General features: G+C 37.0%; 1 protein-coding gene across 1 annotated transcript in view; it reads left to right on the top strand.

Annotated features, from left to right (window-relative positions):
• Window positions 1-955: 955 nt before the first annotated feature.
• The window catches only part of LOC137390877 (uncharacterized), a 42,184-nt gene continuing 23,485 nt past the window's right edge, over window positions 956-19,654 (top strand). Inside the window, exons 1-18 of the mRNA XM_068077192.1 lie at window positions 956-964; window positions 3,414-3,467; window positions 5,291-5,404; window positions 5,873-6,117; window positions 6,822-6,863; window positions 7,391-7,477; window positions 7,846-7,993; window positions 8,416-8,605; window positions 9,207-9,364; window positions 10,354-10,586; window positions 10,784-11,002; window positions 11,128-11,273; window positions 14,815-14,945; window positions 15,914-16,096; window positions 16,292-16,420; window positions 17,468-17,641; window positions 18,017-18,160; window positions 18,331-18,583. Of these exons, the coding sequence (XP_067933293.1) occupies window positions 956-964; window positions 3,414-3,467; window positions 5,291-5,404; window positions 5,873-6,117; window positions 6,822-6,863; window positions 7,391-7,477; window positions 7,846-7,993; window positions 8,416-8,605; window positions 9,207-9,364; window positions 10,354-10,586; window positions 10,784-11,002; window positions 11,128-11,273; window positions 14,815-14,945; window positions 15,914-16,096; window positions 16,292-16,420; window positions 17,468-17,641; window positions 18,017-18,160; window positions 18,331-18,583 (2,659 nt within the window). The remainder of the gene's footprint in view (window positions 965-3,413; window positions 3,468-5,290; window positions 5,405-5,872; window positions 6,118-6,821; window positions 6,864-7,390; window positions 7,478-7,845; window positions 7,994-8,415; window positions 8,606-9,206; window positions 9,365-10,353; window positions 10,587-10,783; window positions 11,003-11,127; window positions 11,274-14,814; window positions 14,946-15,913; window positions 16,097-16,291; window positions 16,421-17,467; window positions 17,642-18,016; window positions 18,161-18,330; window positions 18,584-19,654) is intronic.

Below are 19,654 nucleotides of genomic sequence, written 5' to 3'. Positions count from 1 at the left end.
AAGGCTGGTTGATACTCAGTTTGAAGAGTTCCAGGCACCTTTGAATGTGATTGACCCAAATCCGCCGCTTGTTGTAGATCCGGAAGGTGTGTCGGATCGAGGCGAGTCTGTGGGATGTCCGGCTGCGCCCGGCCCGCCTGGAGGGGCGCTGCCTGGTGTTGGTGGCGCGGCGTCCGCGATTTCTCCTGCCACTCCTCGCATATCCCTACCTATGCCTACAGCTATCCGACAATCTAACCGAGAGCGGCAGCCACCTAAGAGACTGATTGAAGAAGTTTAATATTACTATTACCCCGATATTAATTATTATAGAGTATTATTTTTTCTTTGCGAATTCGACAATCAAGTAATCAGCTGTATCTATATTTTTATTGAGATGGGGAAGAGTTGTTGTATATTAGAGTTATCTTCCCTATCTGTTCAATGTTTGGTTCTCATTAATCACGAGATTTAGTGTGATCAGTGTTCGTCCATGAAGGGAACAATAAACATGTGTAAACCATAAAGCTAATTCAGATCCTAATAAGATACAACACAAACAATAACATCCGCTAATATGGCAAATAAAATAAAAAACTCATTCATGAGACATAAACAAGACTTATTTTTATCATGCAAGCTTGTTAGAGATAAAGACTGATCTCCAAAGACTATGCTTCAGCTACATTTATGGAAACTTTTGAAGAAAAATGTGTTCATTCTAACCAGGCAATTAACTTATTAAGTAGAAAAGAGCTTGAAATTAGCTCTGGGACTACATGCTACTCAATGGTTGACATTGTAATCTAGTTTTTCTACGACTAGTGGTGCCAAAATTCGGTTAGGATGCCACAAAGTAGGTACTAAGCAAATTTAGAGTCGGCCAACATCTAAGAAATAAGCAATATTTTGTAGCACAGAAAAATCTTAACAAGGGCAATCATTTCTCAGAAAAATGAGGAGGGAATGGGTCCAAATGGCAAAGGTATTGAGAAGAATAGTGGAGGAAAAAAGGGAAGAGAAATTAAAGGAAATGAGAAATTGCCAACATATATATTACGAACGTATCATCCTTACTGAATGTTCACACAACTCATTTTGTGTAATTGCACAACTATCAAAATTGCCCTTTTTGCATTTATCAATGTGTAACTTTTGGAGTATCTATTGTTTATTTTTTGCTTGCAATTATTTCATTTCAATGTCCCATTGGCTTGAACAGGCTAATTGAAGAATGATAATTGTCTCTGCAAAGAGTGCTGTGAACTCTTCGTACAACATAGCTACAAATGACATAGTTTACATTCGAGCAACTAATCAAAGAGACGTTAACTAACAAAGATAATAATTCCAGGCGGTGGCCTTACATTCTAATTTAGACAAAGCGTCGCTTAGTTTTAGTTATTGTTTGTAATGCATGTGACGTGGTAATAAAAGCTAGTACTAGTGTCTATCGGACATTAGGTTAAATTAAGCGTAATTGATAAATTGTGCAGAGAGATCTGCCATTACCGTTTTCAAGTAGGTTTAGCCGCTGTCGTGTAAACTTGACCGTGCAGAGATTAACAGACATTAATTAGGTCAAACTCGGTTGGGTAAAAAGCTACCCGTTCATACGCAACGCTCAATGAACTTTTTGCTTGAACACGCAATAAAAGCTTGACAAAAGCTAAAAGACATTTATAAAATAAAAACAACAATAATAGAAGCAAATATTTTATGTACGGCTGCTCAGTTTGAAGTACACTGTATATTAGTTATTATATTTTTTTAGTGTTATCGTTAGTGTTTATTTTTTGTATATGAATAGTAGCTCATTTATATACCGGATATTTGTTGACAAAAACTAGTCTTCAATCAATTGAGCACATTTATATTAACTTGGTCTATTCTCATATATTTACTTATTTTATGAGCAGGTCTACTCCGTGCACAAACTGCATTATTAAACTAGTCATGGGCAATTCCTATCACAATAACTAAGCCTGCTTGGATCTCGAGCACGCGGCATGCACTCTAACTATTGCCCCGATTCCATCGATCAGATTGCGTCTACATCAGTCACGTGGTGGCAACGCCTGTAGCGACGGTATAGCAAAACCATGTTTAAGGTTGGTATATGCGTGGAAAGTAAAAAAGCTACGCCTGTTCCGGCTTCAAATATTTTAGTTATTTTTGAAGCTTTTACAGGTTAGTAATTTTTGACTATAATCTTATCAAAGTCACGGTGATGTCTCTCTTTTTGTCAATCTTAACAATAATCATCGTCGTTTTTAAAACTTCACATATAGGGCTGCTCAGTAATAGGACAGTGCCATAGTAAGATATTTTCTAATTTTTGTTACTTTGAAATTCCTAAAAATTAAGGGCTGTTTCAATTGCTTAGTTGTTAAAGTTAAACGTTTTGGCACATATAATTCTTGCCAACTGTTTGTAATAGACACAATATTATAACAGAAACTTAGTGCAAAGTTGAACAACCCGCAACACATTATCTTTAACAAGTATTGCAAAGCTGGCTATAATTATATGATATCTACATCGTGACTGCCATTGGCTATAAAACGTACTGATATCACGATTAATTGGTTTAATTTTATCTTTAGTTTGTATTTTTCAGCTTGCTTATCTCATTGATAAGAGATTCGAGTCATTATTGTAGAGTGAACACATGCGGGGAATGTCTATCGTAATGCCAATCTGTCAATAAAAGCTGAGCAATGTCTGCTGATACTATTCAAAAAAGAGTGGCAAAGAAAGGTACTGTTTTATTACCTCCTTCAAGCATTAATAAACTGTCTTTCTGTGTTATGGTGTAATGTGTCACACCAAAAAGATATTTTGGTATGGCAGACGTTTTTGTTGTATGTTGTAAAACAATAAATTACTCACTTATATAAACTGTACCTATAACAATTATTTTTAGAGCCTGGGCCAACTATCACTTTAAAGTCCGCCGGATTTTCGATCGTGGACACAACTGTATACCAAGGCCAGGTAGAGAAACATTCTTTACGGTCGATTATATTACTTTCTGTTATTCTTACTATTATTGCATGAGTTAGTTATACAAGATGTAACAACAAAAATCTAAATTTTTCTTAAATTTATAACAAGCCTCTTTCCATTGTATGGGACGAATTTATTAATGTTACAATGCATTCAATTTAACAAGTGCCTGTAAGAATGTGCTCAGTTCACAAGAGTAAGTTTTGAATGAGAAGCTGATTTCTACTTTTGAGAATTACAGATCTAACCAACGTCCTTGACATCCATACGCTGCATTCTGTTGATAGTAAAGTATTCTTTGGGTTGAACAAAAATATGAAGATCGGTTTTTCCTGAATACTGTGTGAATGTGTTTCTAGTCATCAAGAGAGAAGTAAATGATATCTGAAGACAGCAGTCATTATATTGTAAAGCTACTATTGTAGGACATAACGCTCACATGGAATGAGAAAAGTGGTGATGGTTTCAGAGTCTTTCAGGTACGTCAGGAATGATGAAGATATATACCATGTTAGATTTGGTTCAACAACGATCATTCATTACAATCTTACAGCTAGTAACTAGTAAAAATATTAATTTAATTTAATAATTTCTTAATTACCTATTTATATATTACTTAACTGGCAATAGTTTTATTTCAAACATAAATGTGTTGCAAATTATGCCATGCAAGAATCATAAACAAACGAAAAGCAACAGTTAACCAATAAAATCCAAAATTTAGATGTTCATTTAAAAAAGTGAACCCTTTACAGAATATGAAGCACTGATAAAAGAAATAGTTATAAAGATGTTTAGGCAATCCTTAACTGTATTTAATAGTACTAAATATAATGAAGGTATTACACTACACTTTGATCTTAGCCAATAGGGCGGGAAGCGGTATTGGTCAGAGAGCTAGGGTAAACTTGAGTATAGGATTTAATGAAGAAGGAAACGCAATGCTTTAGGTGCTTCACATCATCAGCTATGAATATTCTGATGGTGTGGCACTTTAAACAGACCATATCAGGAAACAATTATTTAAATAAAAATGATTATCTGAAAGCAGAAACTTTTTTGAACTTTCAGAATTCAACTCAGATAAAAAAGAATTTAGTGATATACAAACTATATGTAGCAAATTGTTTTTGAAGTTGAGAAATATTTCTAGACTAATGTTTATAACATAAATTTCTAGTTTCCTTCCAAGATGTTAGAATAAATAAATTTTTGGTAAGAATATTCAACCACAGACAAGCATAATGGTCATTGCAGTCGATATTTTATTAACTACTGTTGCTAAAATGTTCAACTATACTACGTATAGATACAATAATTTGTGTACAGCCTGGCATAGTAGTGAAAACAATATTTAGACAGGTTATGGTATGGTATACTATCCATATATCATATGATATCGTACTGCGTGCCATGCCTTAATATTTTTGTTGTTATACACAAGTTTAATTCACATCTCTGTGCCCGAGGTTAGAGAACATTGCAAGTCAAAAGCACACAATTAGCCTTCCACGTCGATTTCATTCTTGCTGATGCTAGGAATGTACAAAAATGTAGCTCTAATACCCCACATGCAACTGCTGTGACGCTAGTTGTTTGTAAATGTAATAATAATCTAATAATAAATAGAACAAATGAAATTTATTAATGGTAACATATATATTTGATAGTCGTGGTCTAGTTGGTTAAGCCTACTAGAGGGTACATGCCCAGTACGGCCCTCACTGGGAAATACTTGAACATCTCTAGTGTCTGCTTTCAATCTTAGCATTGATAAGGGATGGTTACTAATCAAGCGGTTGATCTGTAGATGTCTCTATAGGCATGTGAGTCTATAGTATTCAATAGCTCCCCTGCATTTGTGTGTTTGTTTCGAGCCCACATTATTAATGGACATTGATTGACTAGCTTATGTAATGTAGGTCTATAGCGAATCGATTACAACTTCTGTTTGCTGCCACTGTATTGTCTCTCAAGTGGGATCAGCAAGGATCGTTTTAGTACTCTTCCTTAGACACGGCAGGTCGCTTGCAGTCGTGACATGGCATAGCTTATGGTATACTTGCACTTTATGTATCGATTACGTATGCATCGTGCTATGCTATAGCTACCTAAGCTTCCAAAATCAATAAACATTGGCTGAGCTTATGTATACACCTCCCCAGATCTGTATTTTTTAATCAAACTTGTAACTAGCCAACCCAACTGGTTGGGCCATAGTTGTCAGCTTCATTAAGCTTGCCTAATCCCTCGTTGGTTTTGATTAAAACTTAAATTTTAGTAGGAGGTTGGCATGTTGTAGGTGATACCATTCAACGGGACTCATGAGGTCGTACCAGGAGGAATACAGAGTGGGCCAAAATGTCGAAAACAAGAATTTAGATTTGAGTTTAACCTCACCGGGCAGTACACCTTGGTCAGGTAACTTCCTCGCTCTCATCACGCGCCAACAATGATTTTAAATCACGCAGCAAAACCTGTTGATGTATTGTTGACTCGAGTTTAATCATCCAGGCATTCAATAGCGCTGTCAAATGCCCCTCTTGAGATCCTTTATTTTCTCTCTCTAATCTTTCATGCAACGGCGTAGGAGGTGCAGTTATATTAGCTTCACTCCGGTTGCTGCCGCTGTGTGTCTTTGTGCAATAGGAGTTAGCTAGGTGGCCTAGACACGCGTAGATCTAGATTCATTCAGTGAGAATCAAGCTGACTAGATGTCTTTCTGAATTCATGTCTGATGAAAAAATAAATTGGAAATAAAATTTTTAAAAAATAAAATAAAATTCATGTCTGATGGAGATTTTGTTTGTATAAAAAGAATGCTGGTGATTGTAGAAGAGTTAAAACGTGAATTGCTGTAACAAATCAAACAAAATAGTGGCAGATATTTTCTTTTTTGTTTTGTAGTGAAGGGACGAAGAAAAAAGCTGGAGCTCTTAATGTCAAGGTCATACCCCGTCCATTTTATAATGTTGTCATCACTGACCAGGGCTTCAAGATGAAAAACATATCTATAGAGGTTGGCACTGGGCTCAACTTTATTTGGCCAAAATGCAGGATTCCACACTCAGTCATCCAGCTTGAGTACTGTGATCAGCATTGTGGATTTCGGGCTAAGAGTCAGCAGGGGTAAGCATTATGTCTGCAGTACCTTGTGGATGTTTCAGGAAAGTCCCGCAAACTAATATTTCTGCTTCACCATCGCCATCTTACCTATCACATATAATATTAGCGCATTCCAGCATCATAAGGCCACATACCTTAATGCTTCCAAAAAGAAATTCCCTATTTTCTGATATCCTTGATTCTGTAATGTCACATGTTTTAATGTCTCTGGTACTAAAATGCCACATGTTTTAATGTTTCTGGTACTGAAATGTCACATTCTGTAATTCATTGATACTAAAAAGTCACATTCCCCACTACCTCTAGTACTACTATGTTATATTCCCCGTTATCTCTACTACCACATTTCCCAATATCTCAACAATTGTTCTGCTTGCATCAATTTTCTCACTTGCTTATTAGGCCACAGAAACAACTGAGAGTATTCTCATTCCATTAAAGCTTTGCATTAGTGTTAGTAGACCTATAGTATCAACCAACTTAGTAATGATTCTGAATACAGTCTTTTGAAAAGAAAGTCCTAGTTTTTGAATAAAAGAGAGTATTGGCTATTGGTAGTTGCTAGGAGCTTGTATAAAATCTATTCTGATAAGTAGATGCTTTGTCATTGGCTAATTTTACTTTCTAAGAACTAGCAGTAAAACAGTTGCAGCAGTTTTGAGACAATAGCACTGCGTATAGCAAATCTTTATCTCTTTGTTTTACAGTGTGGTGCCTACTGTGAATGGTTCCTACACACATGACTTTCGGTAAGTTCAATAGCCGCTTTGGCAAACAGCTTTGATAAATAAATCTAATCGTGACCTAGAAGGCTTGACCTACAAACAACAGGTTGGGGTTGAATTCCCAAAAAATGCTACTGGTGGTGACAGGTAGTGACAGGTGGTGACAGAAATGGTATCCACCCATAAATTGCTCTCTGTAACTGGGCAGGTCTCCAGTCGTCGAGGTTGCCACTGAACTTAGACATGTCCAGCCAACATAACAGAGCCATTGTTTGTACAATAATTCTCTTCAAAAAAACATGCACAGCCTCTGCTGGTGTTAAGATAATCGGACAAACTCGATCTTCAGGGAATTGATCACACACATAGACCTAACCTCATTTTAGAAATACTCTTGCAAGCAAATAGCCATTTGATTTTTATTATATAGTTGGTGTTAGTCTCTTCAATACCCAAGTGAGAACACATGTATTTGCTACAGAGTTTGTATTCATTGGTGTATCTCTCTGGTTGGGCAACCCTTATCCATCTATGTATCTTTTTACCTGCAGGTCACCCGGTGTCTATTACTTCCATACTCAGTCACTGAATGTGGCGGAGAGTGGAATCTGTGTGGTACACGTGCAACGCGTTAGCAGGTTTGTTGTTAGATTTCACTATAACTGGTTTAGACCAAACCAACCACCAACCATGTTTGACTGTCTTCTCACTCTCATATTGCTGGAGCATGTAGGAATTTAATGTTGCTTTATAACTGACTATTTTAAAAAAAATGGTAAAATATTTATAATGCTAATAAACAAATAGGCATGAATGGACCACCCCATATCAGTGTTTTCATACGGAGTTGTCTTCTTACTCCAATTATCAATTTTATTGCCATCTGGCTTTCACCTTATTATGATGATCAGAGTTGATTTGTGGGAAAACTATTTCACCTTTCTGGATGTCTTTAAAAATTAATAGTTGAGACTGAATAAAATTAACATTGAATGCGTAACTTCAGAGAGCATAAAGTGATCATCCAAGACCGGAGATTCGAGCCAATGATGCTGTTGATAGACCAAGACGATAAAGTTTGGTTCAGTTGGAAGGAGACAACCCATGAGCACTGCATCTACCAGATCGAACCTTCCGCTGATGAATATTGTCCTGTAAGTTATGTTCCGTCAACAAACTATATTCGCATCTGACTTTTGGCTAGATTTTTTTCCGGTTAGAGTATCAGCACATCTGTAGTCATTCCCAAAAACTTTACATCAAACATATCCTCAGTCTAAATCTTAGGTGTGTATAACATGAAGCAAAACTATTTGTTAAAATAGTAAGGCCTAGTATTTGTCAATGTTGGAGTTTACATGCTGATTAGCTGCAGTTAATAGTGTTCAGCTTCTCTGAACTTAACATTTATATATTATATTATTGCCAAAACAAAATTAATAATAAGTACAAGTTATGCTTTAAGATTTGGTTTGTAGTTACACATCATTTTAGAGGTTTTACAAGACTAATTATCAACTTAAATAGATTTGGGGTTTTCTCAGCGGTTGTTATTTGTATACGTATATATTATAAGGTCTCTGATGGTTTCAAATGGCATGAACCGACAACTACCGGATTGGTTGCTCACCAGTTCGACCAACCAGGAGTCTACTACTATACAGATCGAGATCAGTCATGCACTGCCTCATATATAGGCACTATCATCGTTAAACCTCGACAAAAAGAGCATTTTGTGGATGTCCTTCCTACACAATACTCTCCTGGTTAGCATTTCATATTTAGCATTGTCTCTACTCCGTGAACTCTTCAACGACAACAACATGGATTTTCATCGAATGAACTTTGTGAGCTGGCATATCACTGGTTGGGCTTTGTGATCTGGCATTTCATTGGCTGAGCTCTTTAAACTAGTTTTTTTTTGTTAAGCTTTGCGCTTCAACATTTCACATGCTGTGTGAAACTGGCTGCTGTGTAAACTGGTATTTTGCTGTCTCTATGAACCAGCACAAACTAGATATTGAAATTATTTCTTTTGCATAGTAACCTTTTACTGATTAGTCAATGGCTTTTTATGTTTTCAGCTCTGTTATCAGCCAAAGCTGGTGACAGGATATGGTGGCAGTGGACACCAAGTAATATGAAGAAAGCTTTCGCTTTAAAGCAGGTAGAGCAATGCCTGAGCCCCTCAGCAAAGAGTTACAAGGATAGCCAGTGCGCAGGTACTTCTTTCTAAATTCTTCCTCTTGTCTCCATCACCGCTTAGCCGGACATGGTTGTGAAAAGAACTTGTAGGCAATTTTCTTTGTTTCCGCAACAGAGAGTGTTAACTGCATTTATTTAATGCCTATTGTTCGCACATTGCAGGCAACTGTAAGGTGATGACAAACCAACAAATTGTGCAGTTCTGCAAGGCGGGCATACAGACTACCGTCGTCCACTCCATCGGTATCTATCACTACAAGATACCTGAAGTAGTTGACAAGCTTCCTACTTCCAGTCTCCTTGTTGAGTCTGGAGATATTGTGAGTCAATCTCTTTGCTGTAGTTAGAGATTTCAGCTTGAGATATGGTTGATTGTTCAACTAAAATTTAGAGCTATTCTTTCAATGAGAATTTGTGAAGCTGATTTCTGCAATGAATTTGGTAAATATTCAAGCTTCTTATCTCAACTTAGAAAGTTGATCGTACAGTAACTAGTAGCCTGTCTTGACAAGCTGTTGTTTTTGCGTAGTTGTCCCCCTGTCGAGCAACAACAGCTTGTCACAAGACGTACTGCACCTGATGCATCAGCTGCACTTATAGGAAGTTGTTCTCTTCCGTCTACGCGGCTTGGCCGCGATGTTATGTCGATCGCTCCATTGGTAATCATAACGGATTTCATGCAAAAATTTATGTAGAAAAAAAACAAGATTACAACGTTTAACCAAAAACCAGTTTCTGTGATAAACTTTAGTAGAACTTAAGAATAAAATAAACTCAAAATAAAATCCATAAGAGCAAATAAAACTGACTGATACAAAAATAGAAATAAAACTGACTGAGCGCACAAGTAACGACATCTTTAGTCGCTGTTGTTGGCTAAGTTCTCAAATTCTAATAAAGTTTACTGCAGAGAGGGGTCGCCAGTTAAACGTTCTTATCTTAATTTTTCTACATAAATTTTTGCGTGAAATCCGTTATGATTATCAATGGAGCGACAGGAATAACATCGCAGCTGAGCCGCGTAGACAGAAGAGAACAACTCCTTATAAGTGCAGCTGATGCATCAGGTGCAGTACGTCTTGTGACAAGCTGTTGTTGCTCGCCGCTCGACGGGGGGGGGGACAACTACGCAAAAACGATCGCTTGTCAAGACAGGCTACTAGTAACTAGTAACAGTAACTAGTCATTGTTCATGAACTTTCTATACTGCTGAAACATGAGTTGAATTAAGAGCTTTTCTATCCAGGACTAGAAATGTTTTTACTCTCTTATTATATAAAAGATAATCATAGGTAGCTGGTCTTTTCAGAACTGCACCATCAAAGTGGATGAAAGTGGGTTTTCTCCGCGGTCCATTACCATTGGCCCAGGCAGCAGAGTGTGGTTTATCTGGCAAAGTTCTGATGGTGGGCAGCATAACATTCAGCAGGTCTCGTATGAGGGTGAACGTGTCAGCAATGGTTTTAGCAGCGGCGCTCCACGCAGCGCCCCCTCGGCGTTTGTCCATCAGTTCCACACTCCCGGCGTCTACTACTTTGTGAGGTATGTCAAGCCTGATTTTCTATTTCAAGAAATCTTAGTGCTCTTTGATTAACACCTAAACCTCTTTGATTGACTTAAACAAGTTAAAGTAAAATGACTGTTTTATTTAAATGTTGCAAACACCTCGCAGAATATGAAGCCATCATTTATGTAGGATATATTTATGTTAATTTAAGAGAGTGATTTTGTTATTGCAGCGAATCTCTGCCGAGACTGTTTGGAGCTGTCATAGTAGCCAATCAGCCAAAACTACATGCGATTAATGTTCGAAACAGCATCCGACCTGACCCACTTTCTATACTCGAGAACGACGTTGTGTACTGGCAGTTCAGCCAAGAGAAACGGCATGATGTGACAGAAGTATATAACCTGTCACAAGTTGTCAACCCAGTGCATTCAAGATACCTATCTCCAAGGTAGTATCATCGCTTTTATTTGCTTAACAACCGAAGTGTTTTGCTGTGTAGTGCTTTCGTCCTGAATTCTAAAGGCGGGTCTAAAAGCAGCTGCTTTCCGATGAGTTCTATTTTATTCTTTGTAGGCTGATAATGAATCGTGCCTTCCCAGATTATGGCATGTTTCATTTCACAAGTCCATCAATGATAGACCTCCAGCGACGTGGCTCATCTTCCTCCATTGAACCTGAAGACTTGCAAATCAGCACTGTCATTGTTGATGAGCAGAAAGGTAGGTTTGTTAAAGCGGGCGCAGTGGAACATTCTGATGGCCTTGACCTTATGCCTCTTTATGGTTCTATATCAGTTATTCATTAGTCTTTTTTACCTAGATTTCTTAGTGATAGTATTGTGATGTTTTGGCCAACATTCACAATTTTACTATTGCAGGTATTACAGGGCCACACTCAGGTACATTACCATTTTAGCGTAAAGGTGTCACCTTAATCTTTCGTGTTCTGTCGTGTTCTGACCCCTAAACTGTAAACCTTTCTGCTTGTTATTTTTGATAACTCGTTGTTAACAACACCTGTCCTTGTGTCAACCATGTATTGCATGGTTTAACTCCTAACGAAGGTATCACTAACAAATGAACTGTCTGCATATATGCTTTTTAAGCACAAATCCCTCTGCTGCTTTTGTAGTAATAAGTATACAAGCACATCAGTTTTCGAAGGTACTAGCTGTATACTAGTGGTTGTGCTAAAGTTGGTACTAGTAGTCTAATAGTTTATCTACTAACCTGTCATTAATTCCCTGATTAGTTGCTGGATTACCTGCTTTCCAGTTTATCTGTTTACATATTAAATAATTGGCTAACCCTTATAACTATCTTGTAGAAGGCCATTGCGTGAGGCTGGACTCTGCAGGCTTTCATCCAAGAAACATTACTGTGAAAAAGGGGGACACGGTAGTGTGGACCTGGCAGCAAGAGGAAAATCAAGCTCACAACATCATACATGTCAATTCGCCAGATAATGAGGTATGAATTTCTTTCCCTCTCTTCAAAAGATTGGCAATAAGGGTGCATTAGAATGGCATGTTGTGGGCAGACAACTCATAAGCTACTTTTTGCGCAAAGCATCATTAGTTCAGCAAACATGGTAGAAGATTGTATTTGATTAATGCTAATTTAATGTGCTCTGGGAGCAGAGCAAATAAATCTTAAATCTATCTCGGTGTAGCAATGGTTAGCATCAGCAGTAATCAGGAGTTGTTATTTCTATGTGGCAATAAGTCCTCTCATATTGTGTTCTCATAGAAATAAAGTAGTTTGTATGCTTTGCTCGTCCTGTAAATTATAAATTCTGCGAGTAATTCATATGGAGTGGTATCAGGTAGAAAATAAAAAATACCAACAGGACAGATTAAGTTTTCGTTTAAACAAGTTTTGTGGTTTTTCTCTTCCAATAATTGTTTTTACTGGTAAATCACGCTTTTGTTCCGCTGCAGAGCAAGAGCAGTGAAGGGTTTTGTTACCCCAACGAAGAGGTAAACTTACAACTAGCTTGCCTGTTTATCAGTTTATACTGCACATACGCAAACGCTTTACACCAACTCTGTTGTTCCAATTAGTCGCAGCTAATGAAAGTACTCATCGAGCAAAGATTTTTTGTAATATTGCTTTCTACTTAATAACAAACTGATTTGATATTTCTGAAGATTCCTTTGAGTGTCGTCGAAGGAAAAAGATCTTTCAACAGCGGCAAGCCGGTAAAGAGTAGCTCTTACATGTACACCTTTGATGAGCTCGGACATTTCTGTGTAGCATCGTTAGGGGCTCCCGGCTATGCAGGATCAATCAACGTCATAATACCTGGTATGTCTCTCATTATGCTGGCCTTTAAACAGAACACTCTCTTTTTATTTTTTTGTTATGTAATGAACAAATACTCGAAAAATAATTCGTAACACTAAAGATAGTTGTTATGGGCGCATTCATGTGCAAAAATATGGAGCCACCTACTATAGTTTAGTATTTCTAAAAGATATATAACCAGATTAATTTCTCTTAAAAAAGGACAAGAATATAAAAACTTAGTATCATTTTATTGCTCAGAATCTCCTCCATCTGTTTTACTTATTTGCTAGTTTTTATAAAGCAATAATCTGTCTGTTATGTTGCTAAGCAGCGCTGAATGTAAATACTTTTCACTAAATGTTTTTTTGATAAATAAATGCTTAAAATGTCAACAATAGCTTTCTATATACTGCTATAAAAATAGAAACATCAAACATTTTAGAAAAATTAAAAGATTTTAGCACAACGATTTTAAAAAAGAATTGACATCAATTAACTTTTGCTAATGTTTCATTAATACAGAACAGATCTCAGTGAGTCAGAGTAGCGTGTAATTAGGAAGATTAAATTTTTAACTTGCAAACAATAAAACACCATCACGAAAAGAATACATTTTAAGATTAAAATGATATACAACTTAATTATATTTACTGTAAGTTGATTACTGTATATTGGGATTATTGAGCCCTAAAGGTCAGGTGTGTAAAGAATTATGAAAATTTTAGGGCGGCTTTTGTATGAATTCTGAACATTTATCTATGATTGTATTGTAGGTTTTTACTACTGTTATTTTGACAATGTTTGTTATTAGCAAACGGCGAAATACTCAGGAGAACAGGTCTGTCATTACAACGCTTGAGGTCTTATTGTTCAAATGCTTACCGTGTAGAGCTAGTGCTATGTAAAAAATTGTTAAATCTCGCTGTTAATGCTTAACCAATCATAGAAGTGCTGATTGCAAATGTGTCTAACCACCTCAACTGAGACCTGTAAAATGTTTGGATGTGTTAGTAAACTTTTCTCTTGTGCTCGTTGTTGTGTTCAAATTATTCTACTCACCGCTGGTATGCTTTACAAATGCTATCATTAATGCAGGTAATAAGGGTCATTATAGAAATAATGATGATGTGATCCATAATAGTAATTGCAATAAACATAACAACAAGAATAGATATAGCAGTACTATTAACAATAACAGATGCTATTTCTAACAGAAATAGAAATGAAGATAGGAAATTTTTTAATGACAATTACAATCAGGCAACATTGGAATGCTAGACTAAAGGTGATATATTGCTAGGTACACTCAAAGCTATCTCTGAAAAGGTTAGAGCTACAATTTTCTACTAGTGTTAACGCTGTGTTAAAAAACTTCTCATAACAATGTTGATAATCAGTGAGAGTACTCGAAAGGTTTTATATATCTCAGGTTTTTTGTTCTTGATTTAGATCTAAAAACTTTCTGGCAGCCTGACTCCACATCATGCTGTGAAATTTTATTAATAATGATAATAATATAAAAAATTGGTGCTTCTTCTGACTGTGCAGAAGTATTTAGCTGGCTTCACACAGCGGACAAGCCTGTGTACTAGTCTACCACTTTTCTAGGTTTAACTTGCTGACCAAAAACCAGCGCACGATAGGAAATTAATGGTAATATTAGCCCTCCGAGTCTACCATAATTGTAGTGATATACAAAGTAACAGTAATAGTAATAATAATGATAGTGATGATAGTAAAAACTACTGCTTATACTCGGAGTAGTGAGGATAATGATGACCTTGGTAACAGACTAGTTCTGGTTTAGCTGAAGTTTGATGAAGTTATTAAAGCTAACATTCACCTAACTAGTAACTGGTGAGTGATTCATCAGTCACGGCTGAGGTCAACAATACACATGACCTAGCGCGATTTATAATTAAATTAAAGTTTTTTCCTTCAACAGGTAAGAAGGCTGAAACACCCTACATAGACTACACTGAACTGCTGGGAGGTAGCGTTGAATTGAATCACCAGGTGGAGTTAAAGTGCGCCACCAGAGACGCCACCATATACTACACTATTGATGGCTCTGCTCCGTATCCTTGGCACAGATCGTCTCAGGTAGTTCTACCCCATCTATCGATTTGTTACTATGCATCGGCTGTAAGACTGGAGTCGTCCATAGCTGCTTTTAATCAAAATGACTGACTCATCTTTGAGTTTCAATACGGTAACAGGTTAAATGAAAATTATAAATTTTCAAATTTATGTAATCATGACTGAGCAGAAATTTTTGTAAGACAATAGTAGAGAATATATTTATGCAATGGGATTGCGGAGGCTTAGACAAATCGAATCACGCTAAACTTAGGCTAAAATCAAAGAGTTAACAGAAACAGTCTAATTTAGTGAGCAGCAACAATATTCACTGCCTAGGCATGACATCTCGAATAAGAAAGACTTTTTTCTGAATTTCATCAACTTTGGTCTTCAAACGATTTTCTATCATTTTTAAACGCTTTGACCGGTGTCAGAATTCCTGTCAGAGCCTAGGATCAACCAGTAATACAGCTAATTTACACTCATCAGCAGTAAGTTTAGCTAATGAATTTCCTAAATATCTCATTAGCAAACCGTGTCTCCTCCTCACATAGCAAGAGAGCATTGCTTTATCAATCTAGGTTTTTAATTGATTTTCTTGATTTTAGCATAATTTATTGCGAAAACTTCCAACTGTTTTAAAATACAAAGAATGTCACTCTTGATACGTTCAGAATAAAGTAGCGGATATACTCAGAGAATTAAAACAAATATATGTATTGTTCGTTAGTTAAAACTTGTGTGTAAGAAGAGTGTTACGAATAGCACCCTGTAGCCTCAGGTCTCTGTGGTACAGCATCATGTAATGAAACAGACAAGTGTGCTAATCATTCTAAGCAGTCTCTGAGCTACGACCTTATTACTGCAGTTTTGATCAGGTGATTCTATGTCTCTCAGCATCAGCGTAGAACCTATGGAAAATTCCTTGCTTACCCGAAGCTAGAGAAATTACTGAGTACGCTTCATATAAACACATTGTTATTTTTCAGGTTTACAACCCTGAAACTGGCGTGGTCTTGAAAAATGAGGGTCTCACGTTTATCAGAGCCTGTGCAGTGCATGATGAGATGGTAGACAGTGACGTGTTCACATCTCACCGGTTTGCGGTCAATGATCCAAATGACTTCACGACAACGGAAGAAGAATCAGTTACTAGCACCCCCAGAGAACTGGTAAAGGAAGAACTATATATTTTAGATTTTGTTTGCATTTTTTGCAAATGAGTAACGAGTTGAACTCATACAATATGCGTTTGTTGAGTATGCGTTTAAACTCTAGCCTTTATGGTAAACTTATGCACTTTGTGTATGCAAAGTGTACCCGGTTGGTAACGAAAATATCATTTGTCTGTGGTTATACTGATGCAGGATGAGCGAAAACTCTGGGCTCGTTGTGTCCCATACATAGAGGGTCACATGGGAGAACAGGATGGAGAAATAATGATTTTCTGGGACGAGCTGCCAGAGGCTTGTATGGATATAGTCAAAGGATACAAGGTGAGGTTCTTAGATCCAAGTGGCTGGCGTAATAATATATATCTTATTTTAGCAATGCTGCTCTGCTGCTCTCACTTAGTCCACAAAAGAAATAATAGCTGCTATACTGTATCACGATAAGAAAACTCCATAATAACAATGTTCATTACTAAGAGTTACCTCCTCTATATCAACCCTGGAAGGAAGTACTACGCAACGATGCGGCAAACTGGTGGATCATAACAGTGTTTTTATTTTTAGCTACTGAAAGTTTTTAAAGGTCTTTAAATGTATATATTTAAGTTGTTTCAGTTTTATGTTGCAAAAAAATTGTTTTTTCAAATAATTTCTAAGGAAAAATACAAAATAATTCAATTCTGCATGTATTGCTGCTGTCCTCTGGGATGTTTACAGTTGTTTGCTGACCAATGCTTAGACCATGCTTTGTCATTTAGTCTACTTCCAAGCCTTTTCATCTAATGTTTGTCGTTATGGAGTTTATCACTCCAGTGCTCTAGTGTTAATATTTCATGTTGTCTTTAGGAGGTCTAATGTCTGTTTATAGTCTCGATGGTTAACCTGAATAGTTGTTACACCTGGCAAAAAACTAAAGTTGGTAGCATAGCTGTACAATACCATCAGCTATCGATTTACTATTGTAGCTGCATAATACTGTCAGTTATCGATTGGTTATTGTAGGTGTACATGATCATCAGTTGTCAGTTTGCTATTGTAACTGTACGTGACTATCAGTTATTGGTTTCCTATTGTAGCTGTACATGATGATCAGTTATTTATTTGCTATTGTAACTGTACATAACCATCGATTATCGGTTTGCTATTGTAGCTGTACATGACCATCAGTTATCAATTTAATATAGTAGCTGTGCATGACCATCATTTATCGATTTGCTATTGTAGCTGGACATGACCATCAGTTGTAGATTTGCTATTGTAACTGTACATAGGCTATAGTCGTTGCTTTGCTATTGCTGATGTCCATGGTTTTCGATCATCGTTGTTGCTTTGTGGCGGCCATGCTAAACAGTTATCATTTTGCTATTGTAGCTGTACATTAATGGAGTTCTCTATTGTACATCCTTTCCCCCGACACACTCAGCCCTCAATGTCTCAGGCTTGGCTGGTGGACACACCTATGAGATACTTCTCGAGTGCATGCCAGAGGATGCATCCTTGGTTCCTCACAGGTCGAACATAGTCACACTCCTTTGTCCTGACAGGGTATGTTTACAGTGAAATATGGCTTGTAGTTAGAACTAGCAGGGTATGTTTACAGTGTAATATGGCTTGTAGTTAGGACTAACAGAGTATGTTTACAGTGTAATATGGCTTGTAGTTAAGACTGACAGGGTATGTTTACAGTGCAATATGGCTTGTAGTTAAGACTGACAAGGTATGTTTACAGTGCAATATGGCTTGTAGTTAGGACACTGTTAGTAGTTTTAATTTAGTACAGCTAGTTTTAGTTCCGAGCTTTATTTTCTACAAGGTCTGATTATAGAAATGTGATTGATACACGTAATGTATTTTAGATTGTATATCAGGTTTTAACATTTAATTGCACTTTGCTAACGTTTTCTGTCATTCTTTTTCAAGACAAGAAAAGGTGGACCGCTGATATCTGTGGAAAGATCAAACCAGGTTGATGAGCTAGTGTTGGTTTGGAGAAATATCTCCACAAATTCTCAGCCTGTTAAAGGCTACCTTGTCTACCTGAATGATGTCGAATGTGGCAGCATGGTAAATAACAAGACTGCCTTTTTAAATTTTCTATGCTCCATGCGTTATACTTTCCTCAGTTTACAGCTAAATTCTCTCCAAAACATGTTTTTAAAATATATATTAATTTGCCAGTTTACTTCCAATTTGCCTGCGAAGTCATCTTGGCTATAAACGTCTTATTTTTGCAGGTTGTACCCAAGCCACACGAGCGGAGGTGTCGTGTTGCCATAACAACTGAGGCTGGAGTGAGATACAATGTGGTAGTTGCTACAGTAGGACCTAATAACATCATCAACAGGCTGTCCAATGAGCTCTCCGTTACTCTCCCACTCAACTGTTCCGAGATTATTTTGCCACCTCCAGAGGTTAGGTCTGCCAATGCTGACATATACAGGGAGTACTTAGAAGTGCGAGACGGTGACACAGACGTTTCCACTGCTGGTAAGTATAAACATTACAACTCTGGCAGATACCATTTAAGATGTTTATATGACAAAAGAAAAATGAAAGAGAGACGGATTAAAATTTAAGAGATGTCAGGTAGGCAACAATTTACAACATAAAAGAAAAGTTGCTTTTCCGACATGATATATTTTTACTATAATAAGAGCCATGTCTGTCCATTTGTCCGAAGCAAAGGTTGGGGGTTAAAATAAACGATTGTATGATACGGGACTCAAAATCGTAACATTCAGTTTGATAGCCCGTCGCTCCAACACATGTGCGAATCGGCCACCTTCGGAATGATAATGCAAATGCTTTTTCTCTATGTTTATCGGCTCACTGGACTGCCAGGTTACTTAGTATATAATACTAGCCGAATTCCCGGCGTTGCACAAGTATTAAAAGCAGCTTATAAACAGTGGCAGTTAATGTAGCCGCCATTAGCTAATTTGAGTAAGTTAGTATACGGTACGTATTGCTAAACTTACTTATAAGAGCCGTGAGAGCAAGCTTTGGTGATGTTACGCGTAACACAGAGTCGCTATGCGTATTTTAACCCAGATAATGACTATCTGCTCAATGAATCTATTGTATCCCGTGTAGCTTAATGGGTTAGCGTATCACCTTGTGAATCGGAGGATCCGAGATCAAATCCTCTGCGATAAGGACTTTTCATTGCTAGATTTTAATGACTATAACTGGACATAGAGTGTACAACAAACATGAACACTGAGATTTATATATATAGATACAGAGATCACCCACTCCTTGCTGAATTCTCTGATGATAGTATATTTTCTTTTGCTTAATTCATATAATATATATCCAAATTCGTAATAAAATGTTATCACCGTTAAAAGATATACCTTTTTTGATGAAGAAAAATATTCAACTCATTACCACTAGCATAAACCAACACTATACTTATTTCATTACTACTCGTGCTCCTTGCTGTTTTGACTGGCAGATGAGACAGAGCTTTCCTAGACTGGACTATCAGGTGGCGTAAGGTATAATGAGACATTGTAATTTATTCTTATAGCATAAGTACTGCATCACTCCTGTGCA

This window comes from Watersipora subatra, chromosome 3, assembly GCF_963576615.1.
Source record: "Watersipora subatra chromosome 3, tzWatSuba1.1, whole genome shotgun sequence".
Lineage (NCBI taxonomy): Eukaryota > Metazoa > Bryozoa > Gymnolaemata > Cheilostomatida > Watersiporidae > Watersipora > Watersipora subatra.
This window is presented reverse-complemented; position numbering and strand designations above follow the sequence as displayed.